Below are 25,541 nucleotides of genomic sequence, written 5' to 3'. Positions count from 1 at the left end.
AAAGGTTTTCTCCCCGGAAACAGCTCCCACCTCCGCATTGCTAAAACACCTCTCCAACAGCCCATGCTCGCCAGCACCCAACCATTTAGCTCTACTGCTCCCTGCAATCTGCTTGTCTCTCTATAGCCAAATCACTTATTTTTTTAAAAACAAACTACTTTAATGATGTAAAATTGTATATACATGTCAAAAGGTGGACAAATAATGAAAGTAGTTTGATGAATTTTCACACATGTAACCTCCAAAGAAATAAAAAAATTGAATATTGACACTTTGAGTACTATCTATAATTTGACTAGAATCAATTATTATATATTGTATGACATTAGGGTCAAGATAATGTATAAAGTCTTGTAAACACCACTACAGTCATGACATAAAATATTTCTGATCTAGCAGGCAGTTAGACACACATGAGCAGAGTAGGAACGATGAGCCAGGGACAGAAGGTCACCAGGGCAGAGAGCCCCAGTGCCCAGCAACAGACAAACTGTAAGGTAGGATTTCACCTCTAGGGTGGTCTTGCCTCCCCTAGCTTATCACTGGTCATAGGGTTTAGACCCCCTCAGAGCAGGAACAAGGGGGCCCAAGCATCTCCTCAGGGTCATGGTCTCCACTGACGGGTCAGCACCAGGGCAGGGGATCGTTAGTCCTCATAGCTGGTTCTGATGTCAGTCACGGTCCTTGCTGCTTTTCTGGGCCTGGAGCTGAAACACAACTGAGACCTTAGTGTTATCTCTAGTTTGACCAAAACTCTGTCTCTGAGGTCAACAGACCCAAGGCTTTGTTCCTAAGATTATTTGATTCGGGCCAGAACCTCACTGTTTTGAGGGCTTAATGCTTAAGGCAGTGGTTGTGTAAGGGTTTATATGGGAGCCAAATCATTAGACGTTAGCCAAATCATTTATAGCAAATGTCAACTCTACCTCTCTAAATTACCTGAACTCAGGTGGTACAACTCTCGGGACACACCCATTTTCTACCTAGTTACTGAGTCCTTTATGTACATCTTAGCTCTCCCCACTAGACAAGAGGGTTCTTGAGTGTCAGAGTCCCATCTCATAAATTTCCCATTTCCCATAAGCGCTGGGCAGTAAACCTGACACATGTCAAAGAAATGCTTGTTGAATGGACAACAAATTGTAAACTGTACATTATAAAGGGCTTAACAAACCAAAACCTCATACACACAGGGCAACGATCAAGTTTAAATCAGCGTCCTCAGTCAAAAAATATGTCTCAAAGTAGAAACAAGTATGTATATTTCTCCCCCAAAAAGGAATGATTTCTTTCTGTTAGGTTCATGCTTTTGACTGCCATGTTTTGTGGTGAACCACAGACTCAACTAGGATTCCAAAAATGTGAAAAAGGTAATCCTTTTTTAAAAAAAGAAAATCCTTACTTTTCTCTGCGACTCTAAGAGCTGCTCACTTGCCTGTCAATTATTTCCTTGAGGACTCAAAGTACTGCCTTCTACATCTAAATTAAAATGTACAGATACATGTCCTGAAAGTCTGATTTTTAAAGTTTTACCAGAGCCTTTTAAGAATGAGCCTCACAAACAGAAAGTGAAATTAGTCACACTACGTGAGAAAAAGGAGAATCTGCCTTAAAGAAACTAAGCTTCACCTGGCTGCTATGTCTCAGTGGATTGAGCTCCAGCCTGTGAATTAAAGAGTCGTGGGTTCAATTCCCAGTCAGGGCACATGCCTGGGTTGCAGGCCAGGTCCACAGTAAGGGGTGCTGAAGAGGCAACCACACATGAATATTTCTCTCCCTTTCTTTCTCCTTCCCTTCCCCTCTCTAAAAATAAATAAAATCTTAAAAAAAAAAAAAAAAAGAAACAAAGCTACAATTTAAGAAGCTGTCCGCTTTTTAAAACAAGGCCATCCAGCTGCTTAATGACAGAGTGGAAGTGTGTGGAAGCTCCTCTACTGACACACCACACCCTCCCCGTGAACCTCACAGTCTCATGGCTGCACACTCTCCTTCCCAGAGACCCAAACTTTTCACGCTAACTGCATACTTGCTATCTCCACCTGGATGATTAAGAAGCACCTCCCACCTAACATGGTCGAAACAGAACTCTTAGCTTTATTTTCTATATTTCTGTCTCCGTCTTCAGCATCTTGGTAAAAAGGCATCACCCTCTAATCAGTTACTCAGGCCAAAATCTATAAAGTGGTAATATAATGTTCTAGATTGATACAGATTCATAAGCCAGGTTGCACAAATTCATATCCTGCCTCTGCTTCCACTAACTGTGCAAAGGTACTATAAGCCTTGGAGGGTAATAATGATACCCACCAGATAGGGTTTCTATCAAGATTAAATGTGTTAATTCATGTCAAATATTTAGAACAGCACCTGGCAAATATTAAATTTTCATTGAGTTTAAGGTACCTTTATTACTATTATCCCGATTCCTCTTTCTCATACCCAGTCTGTCATGTCAACAATACTATCAAAAACATAACTGAAAGTCATTTACTTCTCTTACTTGTTACCACCCTATTTCAAGACACCATCTACATTATTGTGATAAACTCTAAAGCTAGTCTTTTTTTTTAATCCTCATCTAAGGACATGTTTATTGATTTAAGAGAGATGGGAAGAGAGGGAGAGAGGAAGAGAAACACTGATTAGATGGCTCTTGTACACACCCCACCTGGGGACTGAACCCACAACCTAGGCAAGTACTTTGACCAGGAATTGAACCCACCACCTTTTCGATTTACAGAGCAACGCTCCAACCAACTGAGCCACGCAGACCAGGGCCCAAACTAGTCTGGCTTCCATTGTCTGTATACTCACAAAGGTGGTTTTCAAGCAGCAGCTGCACTAATCTATTTAAAATATAAGTCAGATCTTATCACTCCCTTATTCAAAACCATTAATGATTTTTGACTGCATTAAGCTAAAAATCAAACTCTTTACTCTGGTTTATTTAAAGTCCTACATCTAGCCTTTGCAGTCTCATCTCGTACAACTCTCTGCTAACTCACTACACTTCAGCTACACTGGACTTTTCAATTCTGCAAAATGCCAAGATTCCCTCCTTGGGGCCTTTGCATTAGTGACTTTTCCTGCCCAGAATGCACTTTCCTCTGTATTTGTTCAGCTGGCTCCTTCATATCATATACAATATTGCTATTGTTTACTTCTTTAGCAATTGTCTATCTCCCAATAGAATATAAGCTTTATTAAAAAAAGAAATTTCATCTATCTTGTTAAATACTGTGTCCCTAGTACCCAATACGCAGGCGAACAAATAAAAAGTTATTGAAAAAATAACCATTAACTGAAAGAACTGGCTAAAGCTTCTAAAACTGTTATGTGAACCAAAGAAATATATCTTTCCCTCATTCTTTCTGTAACTGATTATCAATTTATTGCACCTCAGCTCCAAATCTGTAACTGGACCCTAATATGATTTCCTTCCAATATTTTCTCAGAGTGTGACAATCCAAATTTCCAGATAATACAACTCCTTACAAAGAACACTTACTATCAAAAGATCCTCAGAATTATAATTAGAAAACCTGATATTCAATTATGGCTCCAGCAAAACCTTGGATAAATTACTTAGCCTCTTAGAGCTACATTTTCCTCATCTGTACAATGCAGATTATAATCTCTACCTCAGAGGCTTGTGGTTAGGAACAAATGCATAAATGGTAAACTACGGACAGGTAGAAGTTATTATTATTCAGTACTTAGGAAGTTATTATTATTTGGTACTTACAAGTTCAACAAAATTTCACTGAACACTGCTCCTAGGGGCTAGATGCTACACTAGATAGAAAAGTTTAATTAAGACAGAGCTCTTTATTCTCAAACAGCTTATATTTTAGTTGAGGAAAGAAACGCATAATTGGATTAACTGCATGATAGTTTGGTAGTGTGCCGAGTGCTTTGGGGACACAAAGGAGAGATAGTTACCACAACCTTGAGGCTTAGAGAAGGCTTGCCGAAGGAAGGGGGTCCAGAGTGAAGTCTCAAAAGATCAGTACGGTGAGAAAAGAGTTCTTATCAAATGAGAATGTAATGGCCACCTTTTACTAGTCCCACAGCACGTTCAAAAGCCAAATTGGTTTCATTATCATAAAAATCCCATGGTCACAGGTTAAGAGCAAACTTTCAGATAACCCCTGGAATAAAACTCTCCTACCAACTTAGACTTCCCCAGCCCCATTTATTTCATCCTCTGCCACTTATTAAAATACTTTTTTTTCTTTAGGGCAATTTTTCTCATCCTACAAGAATATTTCCATTCATAAGGCTGAAATTTTTCAATTATATACTCCAAGGCCAAAATCTTCCTCATGGGAAAGGGCAATAATAAAGAGACCACAGCAATAGGTTAGATTTTTCCTTCACCGTAAAACCCTAAAAGAAATTCCCTCCCTCCCTTCCAGCTCCCTCCGGTAGCCGCCAGGAGAGGTTCCCAGGCACCATATTCCATCCGCTCTCCTGCATGTTAATGCAAAGGGTTCCCTTGACAACCTGTCGACCAGACTTAGCCCTGACCCATCCAGGAGAAAGCCACGCGCTGCCTGAAGCAGCAAGTCACTGTCCCTCTTCTATCAAACCCAAAGACATTGAGACCAGAGCTCTCCACAGCCCCTGGCAATGAGGACAGGTTCAGTAAGTCTGAATCCACTAAAGCAGAACGTGGACTACCCTATACTCTATAATTCCAATCCTGGGCATAGAATCAACAGAAATGTGTTTGCCAAAGATGTCCTAGAATGTTCAGAGCAGCAATATGAGTAAGCACCAAAAAAGGGGGGAAAAACTCAAATGTATATCCACAAGAGAACATATAAACAAACTGTTAAATAAAGTAAATCAAAACTGGGATGGATCAAAATCTAGTGTCACCTGATAGTATGCAATGAAAAGAATATATTCTCACTTCTAAGATATTCCTGCTCAAGATGTATAACTTGCATCGAAGCATGCAAAAACATAAGAAAAACCCAAATTAAGAGGTATTCTATAAAGCAACTAGCCTAGAATCTTCAAAAGTAACAAAGTCATCAAAGTCAAGGAAAAACTAAGAACATGGTCCAGAATGAAAGAGAGTAAAAAGACAATAACTAAATAACACCTGTGATTTAGGAAAAATACAGGGCATGACTGAGACAACTGGGGAAACTTAAAAGGGGTCTGAGGATTAGATGGTAGTCACGCATTGATGCTCCTTTCCTTATTTTGACAGATGAACTGTGGTTATGGGGAAAGGCAACTTTGTTTGCAGGTATTACATCCCAACCTTTTTGGCACAGTTTCCTGAAGGGGTTGCAGGGAGGGTGGCTGGGAAGCAGAGCTCAGGTGAGCTTTGCTTGCCACCAGGTTCTTAGCGGGCCACGGACCGGACCACAGGGCCAGGGCTTGGGAAACCTGCACGGACGTATTGGGAGTGATGGGACATAAGGTAGGGAACTTATTCACAAATGACTTAGGGAAAGTGGTATTGCTTTCAACTTGCAACTTTTCTGTAAATTTGTGATTATTTCAAAATGCTAAAATTTTTTTTTAATTTCTTGTAGTATCTTGAAAGGAGGAAAGAATGAGCAGAAGAAAGGTACACAGCTTAAGAGTAATTTGCTGAAAAAAATAAATTTATTACTAAGTTAGGAACTCAGAGTTTTGGCCTCAATCTCAGTATATGTAGATCCCCCATCTTCTGCCCAAAAATAGAGGAAAAAAATTTTGCCAAGATCTGCCGCATATCCTTTATACATTAGATTGTTAGGAAGATAAGCTGAATAGCAAATACACCTATGTCCGTTTTTTATCAGCAAGGAGTTTTTTTCAGAAGCCCCAAACAGCTTCTCATATTTTCAGCCAGAATTACATTGTATCATGTGCATAAACCAACAATTTGGAAAAGAGGAGAAAACCCCTGTGCTCAGCCCCAGGATGATACCAACATTCTAGAAGCTTTCTGAAACACATGTCAATATTTTTGGTTGTAATGGGGACTGGGAGGCACTGTTGGCATTTAGTAAATGAGAGCTAGGGAGGCCCAATATCCTGACAGATATATGGCTCTTTCATATGTGTCAAAAAACAGAATCAGTGAACAAAACCAATAATAGCAAAACAAGGAGAATGGCCAATCAGTAGGCAAATATGTGTCTGCTACAGAGATCAACAGTGGTGATAGATACTATCTGTATCTGTAAATAGATTACAGTCCAGGGTAAATCATAAGACAAGTAAAGAAGCTATGTAAAAACAACACTACAGAGGATAAAAAACATAGGATTAGAAAGGGAGGAAGAATATTAACAGTTATTAAACACCAATTGTGCTAGGTATTTTCATAAACTGTTCTATTTAATAAAACCAGAGTTAATATTTTAGTCTTCCCAAATGCTAACATAGCTGTATTACACATGTTTAGTTAACACAGGAGAGTCAATAATAAAAATGATTTACACTGGAAAATATTACAATTTTTAACTCAAAAGGAAAAGTTGAGCTATGCTTATAATGTAATCAGTATAGCTTAAAAAGAACTGTGTGACAAAACTTTCCAATTCTCTTCAGCATTCAGTACCAAAAAATACAAAAAGAACTAGACTTGGATTAAAAGATAACACTATAAAATCTATACATTTTTAAGATGTCACACTTAAATATAACACTTTCTACAAATCTCTTAAAAAACAATGATGCTATTTATTCAACACGGCTAGCACCAATTTCACCCAGCAGTAGGCTGTTTATTGCAGCACTATCATATCATTGTTTTTAGTACTTAATATAAAGACTTTCTTCTACATTTCCCTCTACTGACACAAAATACCAATTTAAAACAAAATCTAAGGGCTACATCTACCACAGACCACTCTAATTGTGAAGGGCCTTATAAGAAATCCATCTCCAAGCAAAGAGACACAAGCTTGAAAAAACCCAGAGGCCACTTACAAATTAATCATCTTTCCATTAGTATTACTAAGAGAAAGAAAAAAAAATAGGAAAACTACCTACGGATAGAAACAAATAAAAACCAGTTCTAGAATTACTAATACATCATAAGCAATTTGAATATCATTATGAAAATTAAATTATTTCTTAAGAAGTCAAGAACTACCAAGGTTATCTAATTAAAAATGTGAATATGTGGAAACAAAGTGAATATGGAAATATGGTAATAAAGTAAAATACTTACTGCCAAAGCCTTGGACAGTTTGGTTCTAAATTCATTCAGAATGATTGCCACAATGTCCTTTAGTGGTACATAAGCAAAGCCGTCTTCCAAATAGACTTTCCTTCCTCGGAACAAGTCCAGAGCCTCAGCAAAAGGGATCTGAATTCAGAGTGAAATGGGAAAAATAAGCAACATCTGTCATTTTGAAATCTTCCTAAGTCTTCTTCTGTACCAAATCCAAATAAAATTCTTCCTATAGGAAATTCATTAATCCAGATCAGAGAGGGAAAAAAGATCAATTTACACACCTTAAAAGTAAACAATTAGCATTAGGAAGAAGTGACAGTCCAAAAACTCGTCTGTTTCAGAGTAGATGTTTTGAAAAATAATAAATCAAGCTACAATGCTTTATTTTTACTTAACACATGAATGTACAAATTACAGTCCCCAGGAGTTCAAAATGCCACCTCAAGCCCTCTGTGCACATTGCATTCCTCCACATTTTATTCTGCAACAAGCAGAATCCTAATTTTTACAAAGTATTTTCAGTGCTGAAAATTACTAACAAGTGAATACAAATTTCTTCATCTATGTTTCCACTTTTTCTCTAGAGAAATATATTTCAAAAGCTAATCTCAACCATAAGAAATGAAAATAACAATAAGCATTCAGTTTTTCTATTAAAATACTTGCCAGTATTTTTTTTTTAAACCAATACTAGTCTGCATACATATATAAAGCCCTATAACCTATACTAAAATTTTGCCCTGGCTGGTGTGGCTCAGTGGATTGAGTGCTGGCCTGTGAACCAAAGGGTCGCTGGTTCAATTCCTAGTCAGAGCACATGCCTGGGATGTGGGCCAGGTCCCCACTTGGGGGTATGAAAGAGGCAACAATGTATTGATGTTTCTCCCCCTCTCCTTCCTTCTCCTCTCTCTAAAATTAAATAAAATCTTTAAAAACATAAACTATACTAAAATTTTAAAATATCTTCAGAATATATTAGTATTCTCCAATAGTTTTTCTCCTTTTAAAAAATAAGGGGGGAAAAAATAAGTTAAACAAATGACCCCCAAATCGCCTATTCACCCAAATTTTAAGGAAAAGCTAAATCTTTATGCCCATCATTCTTCAATATATCCAATTATATCACACAATAAATAGATCCTGTGATTTTTGAGTTTTTTATTAATTTACAGGTTTCTCCAACTGCAACACAGTCCTTGTCCTGAAGTAGGCCGTCACTTAGTTGAGAAGACAAGACACACAGGAAAAGTTGCAGCTTTCCAGGGTAGTTACCTGTGTGATACTGAACCAAACAGGTAAGTTACACAGGGACACAGAGTGGTAGGTAAGAGGCTTTATTTCAATATTCCAGGCAAGAAAAGGAGACAGTGTTTGGGAATGTGAGTTTTTCATCCAAGCCCTGTTACTTACTAGATTTATGATTTTGGTACATTTAACAAATACTTCTAAACCTCAGTTGCCAGACCTATAAAACCAGGACAGTGCAGGAAGATATGGCCTAAACCAAGAGTGTCCAACCTTTTGGAGTCCCTGGGCCACACTGGAAGAAGAGTTTCTTGGGCCACACATCAAATACACAAACACTATTGAAAACTGGTAAGAAGCGGGGTGGGGGGGGGAGGGTTTTAAATAAATTTACAATTTTGTGTCGGTTCACATTCACAGTCACCCTGGGCCGCATGCAGCCCAAGGGTCACGGGTTGGACACCCCGGCACTCATCCTTAGTTTCTTCAGCTCTAAAATTCCATGATTCTAGCTTATTAGGGTGGTCACAATGGAAATAAAATCCCTAAGCAGAAGCAAAAGATGATATGAACACAGAGTAATGGGAAATGTATGATGTGGGAGGGATACATATACATTCCCAAACTCGAAGTTCGGAAGGCTGGCTGAATGATGGTCTAACTGGAAGAAACAGGGAGGGCAGAACGGGAAGCTAATGTGAAAGCAGGATTTTAAACTACTGGCACTCACCAGTAATAGTGAGTACATTCTTGTCAAGGGAAATTTGCAGGGGAGGGCTGCAGCTATCAAATTTTAAAATGAATTTCAGCTCTCCCCTCTTCCCCTTCCGGAACTAGTTGGTACAAAAAATATTTAATGGATTCCAATAAAGCAGGTATCTGTGCTAAGGAACAGAGAACAGCAGAGGCAACCCATGCAGGATGCTGGAACCTAGGTAGGGTAAAGAAAGTCGTGCCACAGGAGAGCACGTGTGAGAGCCGAAGCGGAAGGGAACCACGCACGCACGGGGACACGCTCCAAGCGTGGTGTGGGAGCCCAACGCTGGCAAACGAGGCTTCCGCGCAGAGCACTCGCCCAGAACAGGGAGTGACAGAGCGCTCTGGCAGGCGGCAGCCCGGCAGGCAGTAGAAAAGCCTGAGCGCTGTGAGAAGAGAATTCTTTCTAGAGAACGGCCTGCAGAAGGGAGTCGGCACCCAGGCAGGGTGAAGAGGGTGTGTGTGGAGGAGGACAAAACGCTGGCTCACTCCTAGTCGGTGAAGACGAAATAGGCGCAGGACAAGGGAAGGCTGCCGTGAGAAGAGGCTGCACAAGTGGGTTCATTAAATGCGTATACGAAGCTCAATGTGATATACTTAACAAAATCTAGAAAGTATTTTAAAAGTTTACATACCTTATAAACTAACTCCAACACACTCCCATTTAAACTGGGTGATGAAGCAGTAATATCCTTTTCTCGGAGTCTCCTCTCTTCATCACTTATCTGAAAGAAAACATATTTTGTATCATTTAAGAAAGTGAGTCTTCACTCAGTTTTAACACAATAGTTTCCTGGTCTGGTGAAGATTCTGTATTTTTGTAAAATTTTTTAAACCTGGACATTTCAAATCATTCCTAATATGATTACCAAGTCATTATTGTCATTAATGAAGGCAAATATAAAAGTTAAATTGAAAATACTTTCAAATTTCTACTCTGCCTATTTCTAATGACACATACCAAAAGAACAATAGTAGAAAAACAGAGTATTATGATATAAAAAGAAAGAAAATATAATAAAAACTCAGGTTAATATAGACTAAAAATGAGCATTCTCCCAATTCAAGAGTTATGTTAATTTATTAAAATACCTATTTGCAGTTAAGAATGATGTAACTATTTCTCAACTTTCTAGACACAGAAAACAACTCCAAACTTAAAATACTAGTTTTGCTAGAAATGACTATAAATCTATTATCTGAGACTAATTAGTTTTAAAAAGAAGAGTGATACATCTAATTAGATAAAAATTATAAATTTCTATACATAAAAATAAAATATATGCAAATGAGGATGAAATATAAAAGACAAGCTGCAGGAAATATTTATATCATTTGATATGAGTTACTCTAAATAAACCCTTTAGAAGTAGGACATAAGAACTCATGATTCAAAAGTACACTACAGCCATTATTCATGTAGGTAAAAATAATAAGTAAATTAAAACAATAATGTATTATTTTCTACCTGTTGAAATGGCAAAAGTTAGAAAAATTTAGGATACACAGTATTGGGACAATCTTTCCAAAAGGCACTTTGACAAAACATACCAAAAAGAGTTAAAACATGCAGACCCTAACAGTTTTACTTCTAGGACGTTAATCTTAAGTAAACAACAGGACAAAGACACAAAGAGGAACAATTTTTCTTCAACACAATATTATTTATAATATTAAGAAAATACAAATGTTCAGCAACAGGTACATGGTTACATAAATTGCAGTCGATGTTGCTGTTTCAGTATAGCAGGCTATGTTATTCAGATCAACCTCTCACAGAAATCACAGAAAATACACGGATATAATTTTTAAAAGCATTTTCTTTACAGCACAGAAGACTACTACACAAAGTCAGGCCCACAGGAAGTAGGGCATCTCACTTCACTTCAGTTGAGACCCTGCTGCTCAAATGTCACGGTCATTAGAAAGAACCCAAGCCTTGAGCTGGTTTTAAGGCGGTCCCTGATTCATGCCCCAGACACCTGGCAGAAGCAAACTCAAATCCTCTCCGGAGCAAAGTGCATTCACAGCATGCCTCAAATGATTCCTACAAATACATTTTCAAATATAATGTCAAGTATATTGCATTTTATATAACAAGGCACATAATAAAACATCACTTCATGAGCAAAAACAAAAAAAAAAATAGACTCAAAGCGTAGAGATGTGTAAAGAAATAAAAGGCAACCATCTGCATCAGAGTTCTCACAGGTTAGTTAGGAATTGCCAGGCCAACAGTCAAGGTCTGTCATATACGGCCCACTTTTATATATGCTAATTCTGGGGAAGCAGCTTCAAAGAAACTCTACCAAAAGTGGATAAACTATCCCTTACTCTCTAGGGCCCCTGAAGGACTTAAGTGGGGGTGAACCAGAGGGTTATCAGCCATCATATGGATCTACAGTCCAGTGTCCAATTATCTAGTGGGCCAGGGACCTCAGGTTACATATTTAATTAACGCTATCCTGGACTGTCAGTGTCCCCAGACCCATGAAAGAAACACGTGAGAACTGTTACGGAGAAAATATAACCCTCCTAGGCCTCAATGTAGCCCTCCAGATAACTTCTCAAATACCATCCCAAGTACACAAAGATAAAGCACATGGGGAACAAGACTCCACGAATGAGAACCTGATAGGGAAGACCAAAAAATGAGCATAAGGATTGGAGAAGAAACAAAACTGCCATCTTTCACAGATTATATGACTTATAATATCCTTAGAAAAGTCAGAAGAATCTACAGATAAATTATTATACCTGTTGACCTCATGAATCACGGTTTCTGGATATAAGGTCAAATGTAGAAAAACCAATAGTATTTATGTATGCCAGCAGCCAAGTACAATAATGACATTTTTTTTTAGTACCATTTAAAACAGATTTAGAACTATCAAGTACCTGGGAATAAATCTAACAAATGAAGAAGGCCTCCACAATGAAACTGTAACTTTACTGAGGGAAACAGAAGAAAACCTAAATAACAGATATCCCATAAACATGCACCAGAAGACTTACTATAAACATACCAATACTCCTCAAATTGATCTATAGAGTCAATACACTCTCAAAACAAAATCATAATGGCTTCTGTGTATGTCTGTGTCTGTGTGTGAACTTTACAAGTTGGTTCTAAAATGTATAGGGATATGCAAAGGGCAAGAGTAGCCAAGACAAAAATAAGAGACAGTCAAGCCAAGAAAAATAAGCAAAAGACATAAACGGGCACTTTACGAAATGATAAAATTCAATAGACAAAAATATGAAAAGATGCTCAATGTCCTTAGTCATTAGGTAAGTACAAACTAAACCTGGAGTGAAAAGTCAATGGCGTAACACTACACGGCCATTAGAATGGTTAACATTAAAAACAGAAAAAGTGTTGGTGAGGCTGTGGAAGAATTGCAACTCTCATTACTGGTGGGAATATAAATGGCACATCCACTTGGGAAAGAAGATCTGGCAGTTGCTTTTAAGACTAAAAATATCTGCCCCTATAACCTAGCAATCCAAGAAAAATGAAAGCAAATGACCACAAAAAGACTTATATGATCCCATTTATATGAAGTTTTATATCAGGCAAAACTAAATAGAAAAAGATTGGAGGAACAGTTGCCTGTTAGGGGGCCGAGGCAGATTTATTGAGATGGAGCATGAAGAAACTTTCAGATAGTAATGCTGAGCTTTTTTATAAGTTAAAGTAGCACAAGTTCATGCATTTATCAGAATTCATGAAATTAGATATGCTTAAGATTTGGACATTTCATTGTACTGGGTTGGCCAATAAGTGTTTTCTGCAAGATGGCTCTAGGAGCACTTGTCTTTAACTTCATTTGAAGCAATTTTGTTAAATTGTATTGTGACAGCTGTCATTATCAGCATACACTTTTAAAAAAATCAAAATTGGTGAATGTGTAGACATTTAATAGTGAAGATGGAAGAAAATAAGCAAAACTTTTTGCATATTATGCTTTATTATTTTAAGAAAAGTAAAAATGCGACTGAAATACTGAAAAAAGAGATCTGTACCTTGGCTGGTGTGGCTCAGTGAACTGAGCACCTGCCTGTGAACCAAAGGGTTGCTGGCCTGATTCCCAGTCAGGGAACATGCCTGGGTTGTGGGCCAGGTCCCTAGTTGGAGGCGTGCGAGAGGCAACCACACATTGATGATATTTCTCTGCCTCTCTTTCTCCCTCCCTTCCCCTCTCTCTAAAAAATAAATTAAAAAGAAAAAGAAAAAGACTTGTTCGGTGTATGGAGAAGGTGCTGTGACTGACTGAATGTGTCAAATGTGATTTGCAAAGTTAGAAATAAAATAAATAAATTTGGAAAATACAGGCAAGAATGTAGAGCAATGGGAACTCTCATAACCTGACAGGAGTCAGGTATAACTACTGTAGAAAATGCAGTATTTTCTTAGGAGTTGAAAGTAAATATACCCTATAACCTGGCAATTTTAGTCCTAAGTCCTTTAGTACTTTAGTCCTTTAGTACTTTGAAACAGAGATAAGCAAACTTTTTCTAGACAAGGTCAAATAGTTAAGATGTTAGGCTTTGTGAGCCATAAGGTCTCTGTCACAAGTACATAATTTTCTGTTGCAGCAGGAAAACAGCCATATGTAAACAAATGGACACATCTGTGTTACAATAAAACTTTATATATGGACTCTGAAATCTACATTTCATATAATTTTCCTGTGCTAGGAAACATTATTTTGCTTTTAATTTTTTTCAACTATTTAAAAATGTAAGGGAGGGATAAAAATAAAATAACAAATGAAATAACATAAAATAAAAATATAAAAACCAGTCTTCATCTGCAGGCCATGCAAAAACAGGCAGCAGCCAGGATTTGGCCCGTGGGCCGTATTTTGCTGACCCTTACCCTAGAGCAATGGACTTTAAACTATAACATTCACAAGGGTCACCTGGAAGGCTTAATAAAACACAAAATACTTAGCACCAGCCCTAGAGTTTCTGATTTTAAGTATGTGGTAGGTCCCAAGAACTGGTATTTCTAACAAATTTCCAAGAGATAGGAACGTTCCAGTTCTCAGACCAATGCCATAAAACAACACAAACAAGTAAATATGAACAAGCAGTATTCATATAACCATAAGGTGACATTATTCATAATAGCCAAAAATTGGAAATTCAAAGATATATCAAAAGCCAAATGAATAAATGTACGGTGTATTCAGTGTAGTATATAGCGTAGCAACAAAAATACAACTTCACACAATGTGCATAACCTGAAATATATACTAAATAAAATAATCCATGAACAAAATAAAATATACCCAATTATTCCATTTATATAATGGTTTGTTTTAATATGGAAAATTGTGTGGTTTAGGGATGAATACTCAGATGGTCAACTAAAGGAAAAAAGGTAAGGAAGTGGTTACTATAAAGTCAGACTACTGGTTTCTTCTAGGAGAGAGAAAGATTGGTAAAAAAGGGGCACAGGGAAGTATTTTCAAGGGTAACAGCAGTGCTTTATTTCTCACCTAAATGACTAATGTCATTTAGTAATAATCTACTAAACTATGTATTTTTGTATTATGTACTTTTCTGGATATGTTTATCCTTTTTAGCATTTAAAAGGTTAAAAAAAAATAGTATCAAAATATCATACATTCAGCCCTGGCTGGTGTGGCTCAGTGGACTGAGTGCCAGCCTGCAAACCAAAGAGTCCCTGGTTCGATTACCAGTCAGGGAATCGACATGCCTGGGTTGTGGGCCAGGTCCCCAGGAGGGGGCATGCAAGAAGCAACCACACATTGATGTTTCTTTCCCTTTCTCCCTTCCCCTCTGTCTAAAAATAAGTAAATAAAATATTTTTTAAAAATCATGCATTCAGTAAAATTCTTAAATTATGGAAATTTTTCATTACTGTCATAACACTGTTAGGTGAAAAGTTAATACAGGAAGGTGAAGGAAGTAAAAATAAATCTTTTAAGAGATGCCAAGTTATATGTTTGTGTATAACTTTATTCATGGAAAAAAGTCTACACTGTCTAACTCTGGGTAGCAGGATTATGAGTAATTTCTATTTTCTTCTTTACGACTGCACATATTTGATTAAATTTATCCCTTAGTTCATGTTCTGGATGTTGTTATGATATTTTCTTATTTCAATTTCTAATTGTTCACTGCTTTCTTGCATTTCCTTTTAATATTCATTTATTCAAAACTTAAAGTGCCCTGGCCAGTGTGGCTCAGCTGGTTGAAGCATCATCCCTTAGGCTGAGGGTTGCAGGTTCGATTCCTGGTCAGGGCACATGCTTGCGCTGCAAGTTAGCCTGGGCGCACGCAAGTCCAGGTGCATGCAATCCCAGGTCCAGGTGTGTACAAGAGGCAACCAATCAATGCTTCTCTCTCACATCCATGTTTCTCTGTCTCCCTTCCTCTCACCCTTTTCTCCCTTCCTCTTTCTTTAAAAGCAGTGAAAAACAGTCCTCAGGTGAGGATAAAAAAAAATTCTGTAATAAAATTAAAGATAATGTTAACTAGCTTAAGTCCAAAAGTATTAAAGTGACACTGTACAATCTCCATCTTTGGCATACCTAGTAGATTTGGATAAACGTGGAAACTGCTGAGTCAAAGACTTCTGTTTTTTACTACTAGTATTAGTTAATCATTTCTTTCTCGGTTTTCATAGAAGGTAGAAATACAACAGAAAACAACAGAAATACAATAGACTTTCAAATGTATTTTTAGGAACAAAAATCTTTCTTCAAAGGAAATATTGCCTGGAAAAATACTATATTGTAGAAATTAGAAAAGAAAAATACGCTGGTTGAAGCAAAGCTGGGCCCAAAGCACTGCTTATTCACGCCACCATCACTCCGTCCCTGTCCTTCAGCGGCCCATTCCTGAAGGGCACTTTCATTCAGTAAAACCCCAACAAGGCACCTAAGTAATTGCACAAACAATACAATACATAGAACAATGAGGGCCGTAAACTAGGGAAGATTCTTAAAGAATGTAATAAGCTTTTCTTCCATTGAAATGTACCCAAAAAAGAAAACAAAAATAATATCTAGTCTTGCTTCGATTAGAAATAATGGATAAAATTCTAAGGAATTCAATGTGTTTCCAAACCATTCATCCAAAGCAACTACATGCATCCCAAATCACATGGCTTCTATCTAAATTTCATGTCATTTCTTGCATTCTAGCCTTTCAGTAAATATTGTGGTTTTCCTCAGTGCATTAAAAAGTTCACCCATTTGTCACACATATTCTAAATCTTCATTTATCTATTTAGTTATAACCAAAATTTAAATTTCCAAAAAGAATTCTCACTGAAAAATGTAGGATGATTGTCTGAAACTTTACTAATTAGTGTAAACTGCTATGACTTCATTATTTCAAAAATTTTAAATAATCTTGAGTATTCTGCTTCCTAGATAAAAACCACTGGGAAAAATACAAGCATATTTCATTTTCTCAGACTCCCTTAACAAGGTTACCTACTGCATGCGTCAAAAACACTCATCTCAAAGAGCAAGACAAAATTAAATGGCTTCCTGCTTCTACTAGCAAAGCCTCTCACGTAAGAGAGTAAAAAGTTACAGTGGAACAATTATAAAAGCAAGCAACAGAGTGGAAAGTGCATAATTTTTGTAATTGCAGAAACCCAAGTTCAAATCTTAAACAAGTTAATTAATCCCTTCATACCTCTTTTTCTCCAATAAAATGAAAAAAAATACCTACTACATGTAACTTTGATATAAAATAAAATGTAGAGTGTCTAGAATAGGCATACAGTATGTCCTTAATAAATGGTAAATACTTGCTATTACTATCAGCAAACTACATTTTGATTAACTTGTTTCCCAGGCTTTTCTCCAGGAATAAAGTGAAATGCTCCCTGAATTTAAACTGGTTTCAATAAACTTTTATTAGTTAAAACCACTAATTGTATTAGTTAAACTAATATAACTGGTGTTTAGAGGGAGTTCAAAATATTTAATAAAGCAAGCTAGATTGTACGCTATATCTTATAACCAAGATACAGTAAGTCCTCACTTACCATCATTAAAAGGTTCTGTGACTTTAAGCAAAACAATGTATAATGAAACAACTTTACCACAGGCTAATCGGTAAGCTTCTATAGTACCTCAACATTATAACAAAATGACATTGAATGAAAACGACGGTATTCAAGGACCTACTCTATATCATGCTTCACAAAATAAACATTTTCCTAAAGAGAGGTGTATAAACAAACTGCTCTATATGGAATCACATTTCCTAAGTGACGTAATTACTATTCCAGAGATGCTCAACCTTTACTCTGATTAATTTTTAATCAGCAAAGACCATGAACATTTGAGCTTTGAAGTTCTTCTCTTTCCTCCCCTACGCACAATTCCTCACACCTCAATCCCTGTGATCTACGCTCACCCACTCAAGTGGTTAATCCTGACTGCTTCAAATGGCAAATAATATAACAGTAGAATCTTTTTGTCAAGCACAAATCACAATAAGCATTAATTTTTGTAAAGTTTTATTTCTATATTTTATAATTATATTCTTTTACATGCTACCTTACTAAAAGAATTAAGGATGGGGGAGTGTTGCTTTTTTTTCTTTTTTGGTATTCTTCATCAAAGAACTGCGAGAGCAGTCTCATTCTGCCAACCATCCTGAATGGAGATCAGGAGTGAGCTCTGGGGAGGCAAACATGTCCCGCATAGTAAGCACAGAGGTAGAAGTTGTCTGTGTATACCGCGCTGCTTTTCACCGGATGCAGAATCCCTTATGCATCCCCTACCTGCTAGACTCCCACATGGCCTTATAATTTGCTATGGCCAGTGGAATCAGCAGGAGTGACATGGGTCACACCCAGGCAAAAGTCTTACGAGCACATGGTTTACCCACTTCTCTCCTCCGTCTGCTGCAGCAACTGGTGAAGTCCAGATAAAAGCTGCTCAATCAGCAGAGCTGCAGGGTCAACGTGACACAGAGCAGGGCTGTAGATATTGGTCCACAGGAGACACAGAGCATGAACAAGACACAAGCCTTTTCAGTGCTCCTGAGGCTGTGGGACTCTCTCTCACCACTGCATAAGCTGCCTTGACAGCAGAGTCACCTCCATCCTCTTTGGATCACACATTTTTATCAACAAAAATATTCTGAGCACACACTTCCAATATATGTATATGTACCTATAAATTATATACATATATTACTGTACATTATGTATGTAAAATAGGCCCTCCCTAAAATGTTTAAAAATCAGGTTAAAAGTATATGTTGTACTATTTATTTCCTTCCCACACTCCCAAATGATCATCTCTGGCATACCACTTTGGAACCCATAAACTGTTACCCTAACCTTTAAAGTAAGGATATAGATAAGGCTTCCGAGAGATTTATTTTATAAACTTCCAATCAACAATACATAATCATGTTTATAAATAATGTGAAGTTTTCTATCTGAATGCAGAATGCACATAGCTCATTCTCTTGCGTTCTCTCTCTCAGATCCTGGTCCTTAAGCAAGAATGTGCATCAGATTTGCAGTGGAGCATTTCAAAATTATAGATTCTTGGTGCCACCCAAGACCTTCAGATTGAAGACCAGGTGTACATTTTTTTTTTTTAAGTCCATTAGGAATTCTGATATACATCACCTGTCTACAGAGTGATCCCATGGAAAGAACCTTTTCTAAAATAAATTTATCATGTCCTGAAAATACCACAGTTACTGCTAACGTTCAGTATTCTATGTAGAATTCATTCATTCTTTCTAAAACACTGAGGACCTACTATGTACCAAGCACTATTTCCAGAAGATGGAATCCAACTATAAACCAGGGGGAAAAAATGTCCTCATGAAGCTTACATTATGGGGTGAGAAGGACAAAAATAGTAAAAACTATCAGGTAGAAACATAATGAAAAAGAAAAAGAAAAAAGAAGTGTTATGGATGGACAGATGGGATTTATACTTTCAACTGTGTGGTCAAAGCCTCTCTGAAGAAGTTACATTTAAATGGAAACATGAATGAAAGGAGTCAGCCATGCAAACCCTTGGCAAGAACGTCCCAGTTGGAGGGAGGTAACAGCTAGTGCAAAGGTCCTAAAGGTCCTTTCTCCTATAGAGGAAAAAGGCTGGAGAGCTGAAGGAACAGGAGAAAGGTGGACGGAGCGCAGGGGCAGGCAGGGGGTGGTGTGAGAGGTGGAGAGAGAGTTGGATGGAGCCCTCAGCCTGGGCGACGTAGACATTTATACTGCCAACTGTGCATTAAACAGAGGCTTTAAGCAGAGGGAAGTGAACATCTGATTTCAACTGCTGATGCTTAGGAGGACATTTTGGTAGTTTAGGAAAAAGACGATAGTGGACTGAACTGGAAGAGCACTAGCAGAAAAAACACAAGTGGACAGAGCTGGGGTTGATTTGGAGGTACCACAGACACACGCACTGCAAATGAAGGGCGTCTGGAGGGAAGAACTCCTAAGATTGGTGCTTTAGTCACTGGGCAAATGGTGATGCCATTTACTTCATATTTTTCTTGATCCTCATTTACTATTTATACTTTACTTCTATACAGATTTGTCACGTGCATCTTGCTGCAAGTCACCTTGAATCCTTTGTGGAAAGGTGCATGGCATCAATAAATGTAAATATGAATAAATGATTTAAGCATTCTTCTTAAAATGAGACACATTTGTACTAGCAGGTAAAAATACATGTTAGTAATTCCAACAATATTAAAACAACAATTAAAATGAATAATTAAAACACTGTTTAAAGCATCTAATGTCTAATGAAACCATTAAGATTCATTTCTTTTATAATGAAATCAAAAATGTATAATGAAGCAAATACTGAAAGCAAATACAATTTTAATAGCATTACAATTTCTAATTAAATGTAGGTTTTATATCAGTAGTAAGTATTGTGATCTACAACGGGCATGCACTTTTTTCCCAAATGCATGCACTGTGACCTAATCGTTAATCTTACTGTGAAGATTAAAGATGGCTGCGAATTCTTTGACACCCCTCCCACTGAGAGCCGAGATCTATCCGCCCTCCCCTTGATCTATACTTTGACAAACAACATGGAACAAGCAATGCCGTGCCAACCTCAGGCCTCGTCTTTGAGAGGAGTGCAAGCACCTCGTTCTCTTGGAGTCCCGGGTCACTCCAAAGAAGCTGTTCAACCCCCTAGTTGGTGGGAGCACATGGAGAGGATCCCAGCAGCGTCCAGCCTCTGCAAGTCCTCGCCTTGGCACCAGGCATGGGAGTAGAGCTGTCTTGTACATCCAGGCCAGACTGGCTGCCAACCGAGTAACCACATGGAAGCCACATGGAGAAGAACTGCCCTCCTAAGCCCAGTCTGAATCCCAACCCTCAAAATTGTGAGATATAATAAAATGGTTATTGTTTGAAGTTTCAGGGTTTGGCCTTAGTTTTTGATGTTAAGTTTTAGAATTGTTTCAGTTTGATAGTGGTTTCTACATACTAATTGTAGGTTTCTACACTCAACCTCAAGTAAAAGTTAGCTGAAAATAATTTTCCATTTACAATCCAATACTTCCTTCATTTAAATGTACAAAAGAGAGCCATATACAAAGGAAAAAATATGTCAGTTAAATTGTTAACAATTGGTAAATCTTTAGGAAAGACTGAAAAACAGGAAATAAAAAAGGAAATAATTACCACTGTGTGACTGTGTTAATTAACCAAAACTGACAGGATAGTATGTTATTTCACTTACAAATTCTTTTATAATCATCCAAAACGTTAAAGTTAGAAAACAAACAGTAATTTAATATTCTGACACTCTAATTAGTTATGTTGATGTCTCAGTAACTACGCTAGGCTGATCAATGTTAAAAAAAAAAAATCAATTGTCTGACTACTTTATTACTGTTTTTTTAAAACAACACAGACACATTTGAAAACTAAAAATTACACTAAAAGGAAAGATTAATTATACTCAAGCACATTTCTTGTACAAGAAAACAAATCCCTTCTTAAAAAATGGTTAATTTATAAAAGAGTTCTTAAAAGTCTCCCAAATAAATCAAAACAGCGGTAATTCCCGAGCTGGGCATGACAGACCAGATACATGTTTAGATACATTACAATCTGAGAGGACACATCAGATATACATTCCATTCCAACCCACCCCATTCAAGAAACATTTCTTCAGCATCTTCTATAATCCAGCTACAGCACCAGCAAATAATACAAACAAAAGGTAAGATGCTAATCTATAAATTAACTACATTATTCAACCAAAAGCTTATAAAAGACAAGCTGACTCCACTCACAAGAGGAAAAAGCCTGTTTCCAGCCCGCTGCTGAATGAGGGCAAAATCTCTGCGAGCCCGAATGTCCAGCTGTCCTGGTGCTCAGCCTTGCTTTTGAGTTATGACCAGCAGAATGAAGGGAAACACACCATTCCAGGGGAAGAGAGGCAGCAAGACGATCCTTCCCAGGAACCGAATTTCAGAGCCTGGCTCAGAGACCGCTCAAATAGCTCTTCATCAACTCAGTTGAAAGTCACCAATGGCACAGCTATGGCAGTGACTTTTGCTGAGGCTTAGAGAAGAATTGTAGTACACAGGGTACCAGGCAGCATTTAGAGCATTAAGCATCAAGATTTACTGAGAATAGCCTGATGTCACCCCAGAGACCAGGAACCTAGGAAGCCACGTGGGGCACAAAAGATGGAGGTGAGTCACTTCCAATTAATCAATCTCTCCCTCCCTCCCCTCCCTCTCCTCTACCTCCTTCCCCTTCCCCTCAGTCAGAACTGAAAACAACTTTATACCAAAATTCTCAATTAATCTTTTGTTCAGTTATTTCTCTCTCATCCTTGCCCTCAGTATCCAAAATACAGATTCCTCTAGAGACCTAGCACTGCTCCTTAGTCTTCTCATTTAATTCAGTCCAGACCCCGACTCATCCACCGAAGTCATTTGTATCTTCTCTCTGCTAAACTCAGGGCAAACACTTTCCACTTCCTCCTCTACTAACCAATCCCTACCCACATGTGTTCAACCTCTCTTCTAAATGCTCCTCTACTCTCCTGAGAACACCACCCCAGCAAAAATTAGCAACAACACATTCCCTCCACTCCGGCCAGCCCCTCCCCCCTGATTTGTCTCCCCCTTTCAACGCCTCAGAGTCATCCAGTCCTTCTGGCGCCTCACTAGGGTGATGACCAACCATTCCAGTTTTTCCAGGACACAGACGTTCTCAGGGACTTTCCAGTGCGAAAACTGAGACAGACGCAGTCTAAATCCAAACCCTGTCAGCACTGTAACGCTCACCCTCGTGCCACTGTCCCAGGTGACTGCTACATCCACAAGGATGATCCAGGGACGTCTCAGTCCCAGGCACACCCGCCCGCTCCCACTGCCACAGCGCTCAGTTCACAACCACAGCCCCAGCCCAGACACACTCTCCCCAGCAGAGCCCCCGCACCCCTTTTGCTCACCCACTCCTTTATCCCCACTAGACAGGTTCTTTGGGTCTGTCCAAGTCCCTTTATGACCCAGGCCTTTCAACTCTTCCTGGTTTCAATTTTCATCCCCAAAACACTTCATCCATCAATCATACCAACCTATCTGTACATCCTATATCACACGATGACTTTTATCTCTCTGACTTCAGACATACTTCCCATCTGAAATATCCTTCCACACCATGTTTCTCCTGGAAAATGTCTACATCATTTACATACTCTCACTGCCAAGCTTCCCCAGATTTCCTCAATAATAATAATTCCTTCTTCTATGTTTGAACATGCAGTATTATAGTATTTGTGTACTATACTATAAGCATTTATATACATATCTCCCTCACTATAATAGAAACCTACACACAGATTAATGTACTTATTCGCATGTCCCCAGGTCTTATCACAATACCTGGTGAAATGTTTAGAAACTGAAATACTATGAAAGATGACAATATTTAAACTGAAGAAATAAAAAAAAAAAAGTTCTGTATAATGAAACTCCAAAAGACTGAAAACTTACAATGAGAGCATGTAATAAAATATTTCATCAAAGGACAGACACAGATAATTCACAAGAGGTCATAAAAAGTCATAGTGGCAAAAGGATGTTCAATTCTGGTAGTAATTAAAGACCAGCAATGAAATAATTAAGAGGTTACAAAGTATATAGAACTAACCTTAGAATTAAAATACTGTGATAGAAATGGAAGAAAAAGATAAGCAATTAAGAAAGATAGAAAGGACACATCAAGAAGTTAAAGATGACAGGCTCATGCCTGAGTGAGTGTAAGAACTGCAGTATCTTTAAAGAAAATAAAAGGTTTTCCCTGACACAGTTCCTCCAGACAAGCACACGAAGAGTTAAGCAAATTAAAGTAGCATTACCCTTGAGACTCACCCTGTCTCCAGCCCAGCCTTTAGAGGTGCAGCAAAGAATATGCTGGCTGGAGGGAGAAAAGGTTTACATCAGCAACTCCATCAGCGCTGCAGTAGAGTCAGGCTCTTAGGCTCCAGCCCTGGGCCAGCAGGCAGTGTCTGATTTAAATTATTCAGATCTGCTTTCCACTGAAACCACTGGATAAACTATGTAGATATATGCATATATGTGTATGTATATATTAATTTAAGAACACTAAAAAATTGACAAGACAAGGGGAATTACAAGGCCAAAATTTGAGGAAAACCTAAGCCCAGAAGAACCAAACCCACTCTGGCCCTGAAGGCATCAGCCAATGCCATCGTCTAGTACTTCAGATTTTCATCCTCAAGGGGAAAGGTGGCAAAAGACAAAGGTTAACTTCTGCCAAACATGGGATTCTTAAGGAGAACCTTCCTACATTCAATTGGGACCCGAAAGGAAGACATCCCCAGGGGAAGAATGAACTAGAATTGACCTGTCATCTCTCCCCCAATCCCATGAGGATGAAGAGCAGGTTCTCTTGGCACTGGACAGAGCAGAAAAATAAAAAGGCAGGAAAACAAAGTCTCTGAGAAGATGTGCCCCCCGCCACCCCAGGCACACACTCATAGTGCACTGGAGAGCAAAAATCCTAGAAGTGGTTTAAAAAGAGTCCCTGGCTGGTAATACCCCCAGAAGTGTGGCAGAAGCAACCCAGTAGCTCTCAGAGGAGAGCACATTCGTCCTGGGAACCCCCGTAAAAGACCGTGCGACGGCAATAATCAGTCAGATAACCAGACACACAAGAAAACAAGGCAGCACGAACGAGAAGCAAGAATAATAGCAGAAATAGACTACACAGATTTTAAATCTTAAAATTATTAGACACAGATGAAAAAGCAGCCTATATTTAGAGAAAAGAACAACAAACTTTAAAATACCGGCGGGGAACAAGAATCCATAAAAAATAACATAGCAGATCTTTAAAAAAAATCAACTTCCAGAAACTGTAAGAACCAAAATGTAAAACCCAATAGCAAAATAAATAAAATAAAATAAAAAATAAACTGAGAAATAGTTCAGGAGAAATATGTCATTCAGCAGAGAAAACAGAAAAAAGGAAAAGGCAGAAATGAGAATGAGATGTGAAGAATTGACTAAGAAGGTTTAAAATACATTTGATTGGAATTCCAGATAGAGAGGAGAAAGAATTGGTAAAGGACAGTTTAAAATCAAAAACGCCTGAGAATTCTTCAGAATTGGTACAAGACACCAGTCTACAGATTCAAGAAGCCTAGTTATATCCAAGCAGGAATAAATAAAAAGAACTGCACTCCTAGACAAACAGAGAATGTTTAAATCAGAGTATCTTAAAAGGAGACAAGCAGCGAGGTGGCCATTTTACCCTCAAATGAGCTACAGTTAGACTCTCAGCTGACTAATAGCAAAAGGACAAGCCAGAAGAAAAGAGAATCATGTACCTTCAATGTGCTAAAAGGATCTGTCAACCTACACTGAAATTACATCTTTCAATAAAGAATGTAATCTACTTTCTTGTTTTGGTTTGGGTAAAAGTATTTTTACCCAAACAAAAGAAGTACAGTAATAAAAACTACAACCTGAACTTTATTTCAAATGAATGCAACATGAGAACAGCTGGATATTTATGGAAAGATGAGCATTTTATGTTTTAGTGCACATCTCCTTTATGCATACAATCAGGTTTTCTTTTACTACATATTGGTTACTCATATAATTGTGCTGCAGCTCCATGCACTGTACAGGCTTCACCGGATCTCCCTCCTACACACTCAGAGCCACATGGTGCCCAGTCGGGAAGTATTTTTCAGCTGCTGAGATTTTCAACAGTTCGAGACTGAATTCCCATTATCATAATTCATTTTTATCAAAATATACTTGGAATTTTATTTCAATGGTTTAACATAAAATATTAGATTAA

General features: G+C 38.0%; 1 protein-coding gene across 1 annotated transcript in view; it reads right to left on the bottom strand.

Annotated features, from left to right (window-relative positions):
- The window catches only part of PRIM2 (DNA primase subunit 2), a 276,122-nt gene that overhangs the window by 218,318 nt on the left and 32,263 nt on the right, over window positions 1–25,541 (bottom strand). Inside the window, exons 5-6 of the mRNA XM_054569539.1 lie at window positions 9,829–9,918; window positions 7,187–7,324 (exon numbers count right to left, since the gene is read on the bottom strand). Coding sequence (XP_054425514.1) covers window positions 7,187–7,324; window positions 9,829–9,918 — 228 coding nt within the window. The remainder of the gene's footprint in view (window positions 1–7,186; window positions 7,325–9,828; window positions 9,919–25,541) is intronic.

This window comes from Pteronotus mesoamericanus, unplaced genomic scaffold (genome assembly GCF_021234165.1).
Source record: "Pteronotus mesoamericanus isolate MK-2021 breed Mesoamerican mustached bat unplaced genomic scaffold, CSHL_Meso_final contig_20, whole genome shotgun sequence".
In the NCBI taxonomy this organism is placed as follows: Eukaryota; Metazoa; Chordata; class Mammalia; order Chiroptera; family Mormoopidae; genus Pteronotus; species Pteronotus mesoamericanus.
Note: the sequence above shows the minus strand (reverse complement) of the source record. Positions and strands in the feature narration are given on the sequence as shown.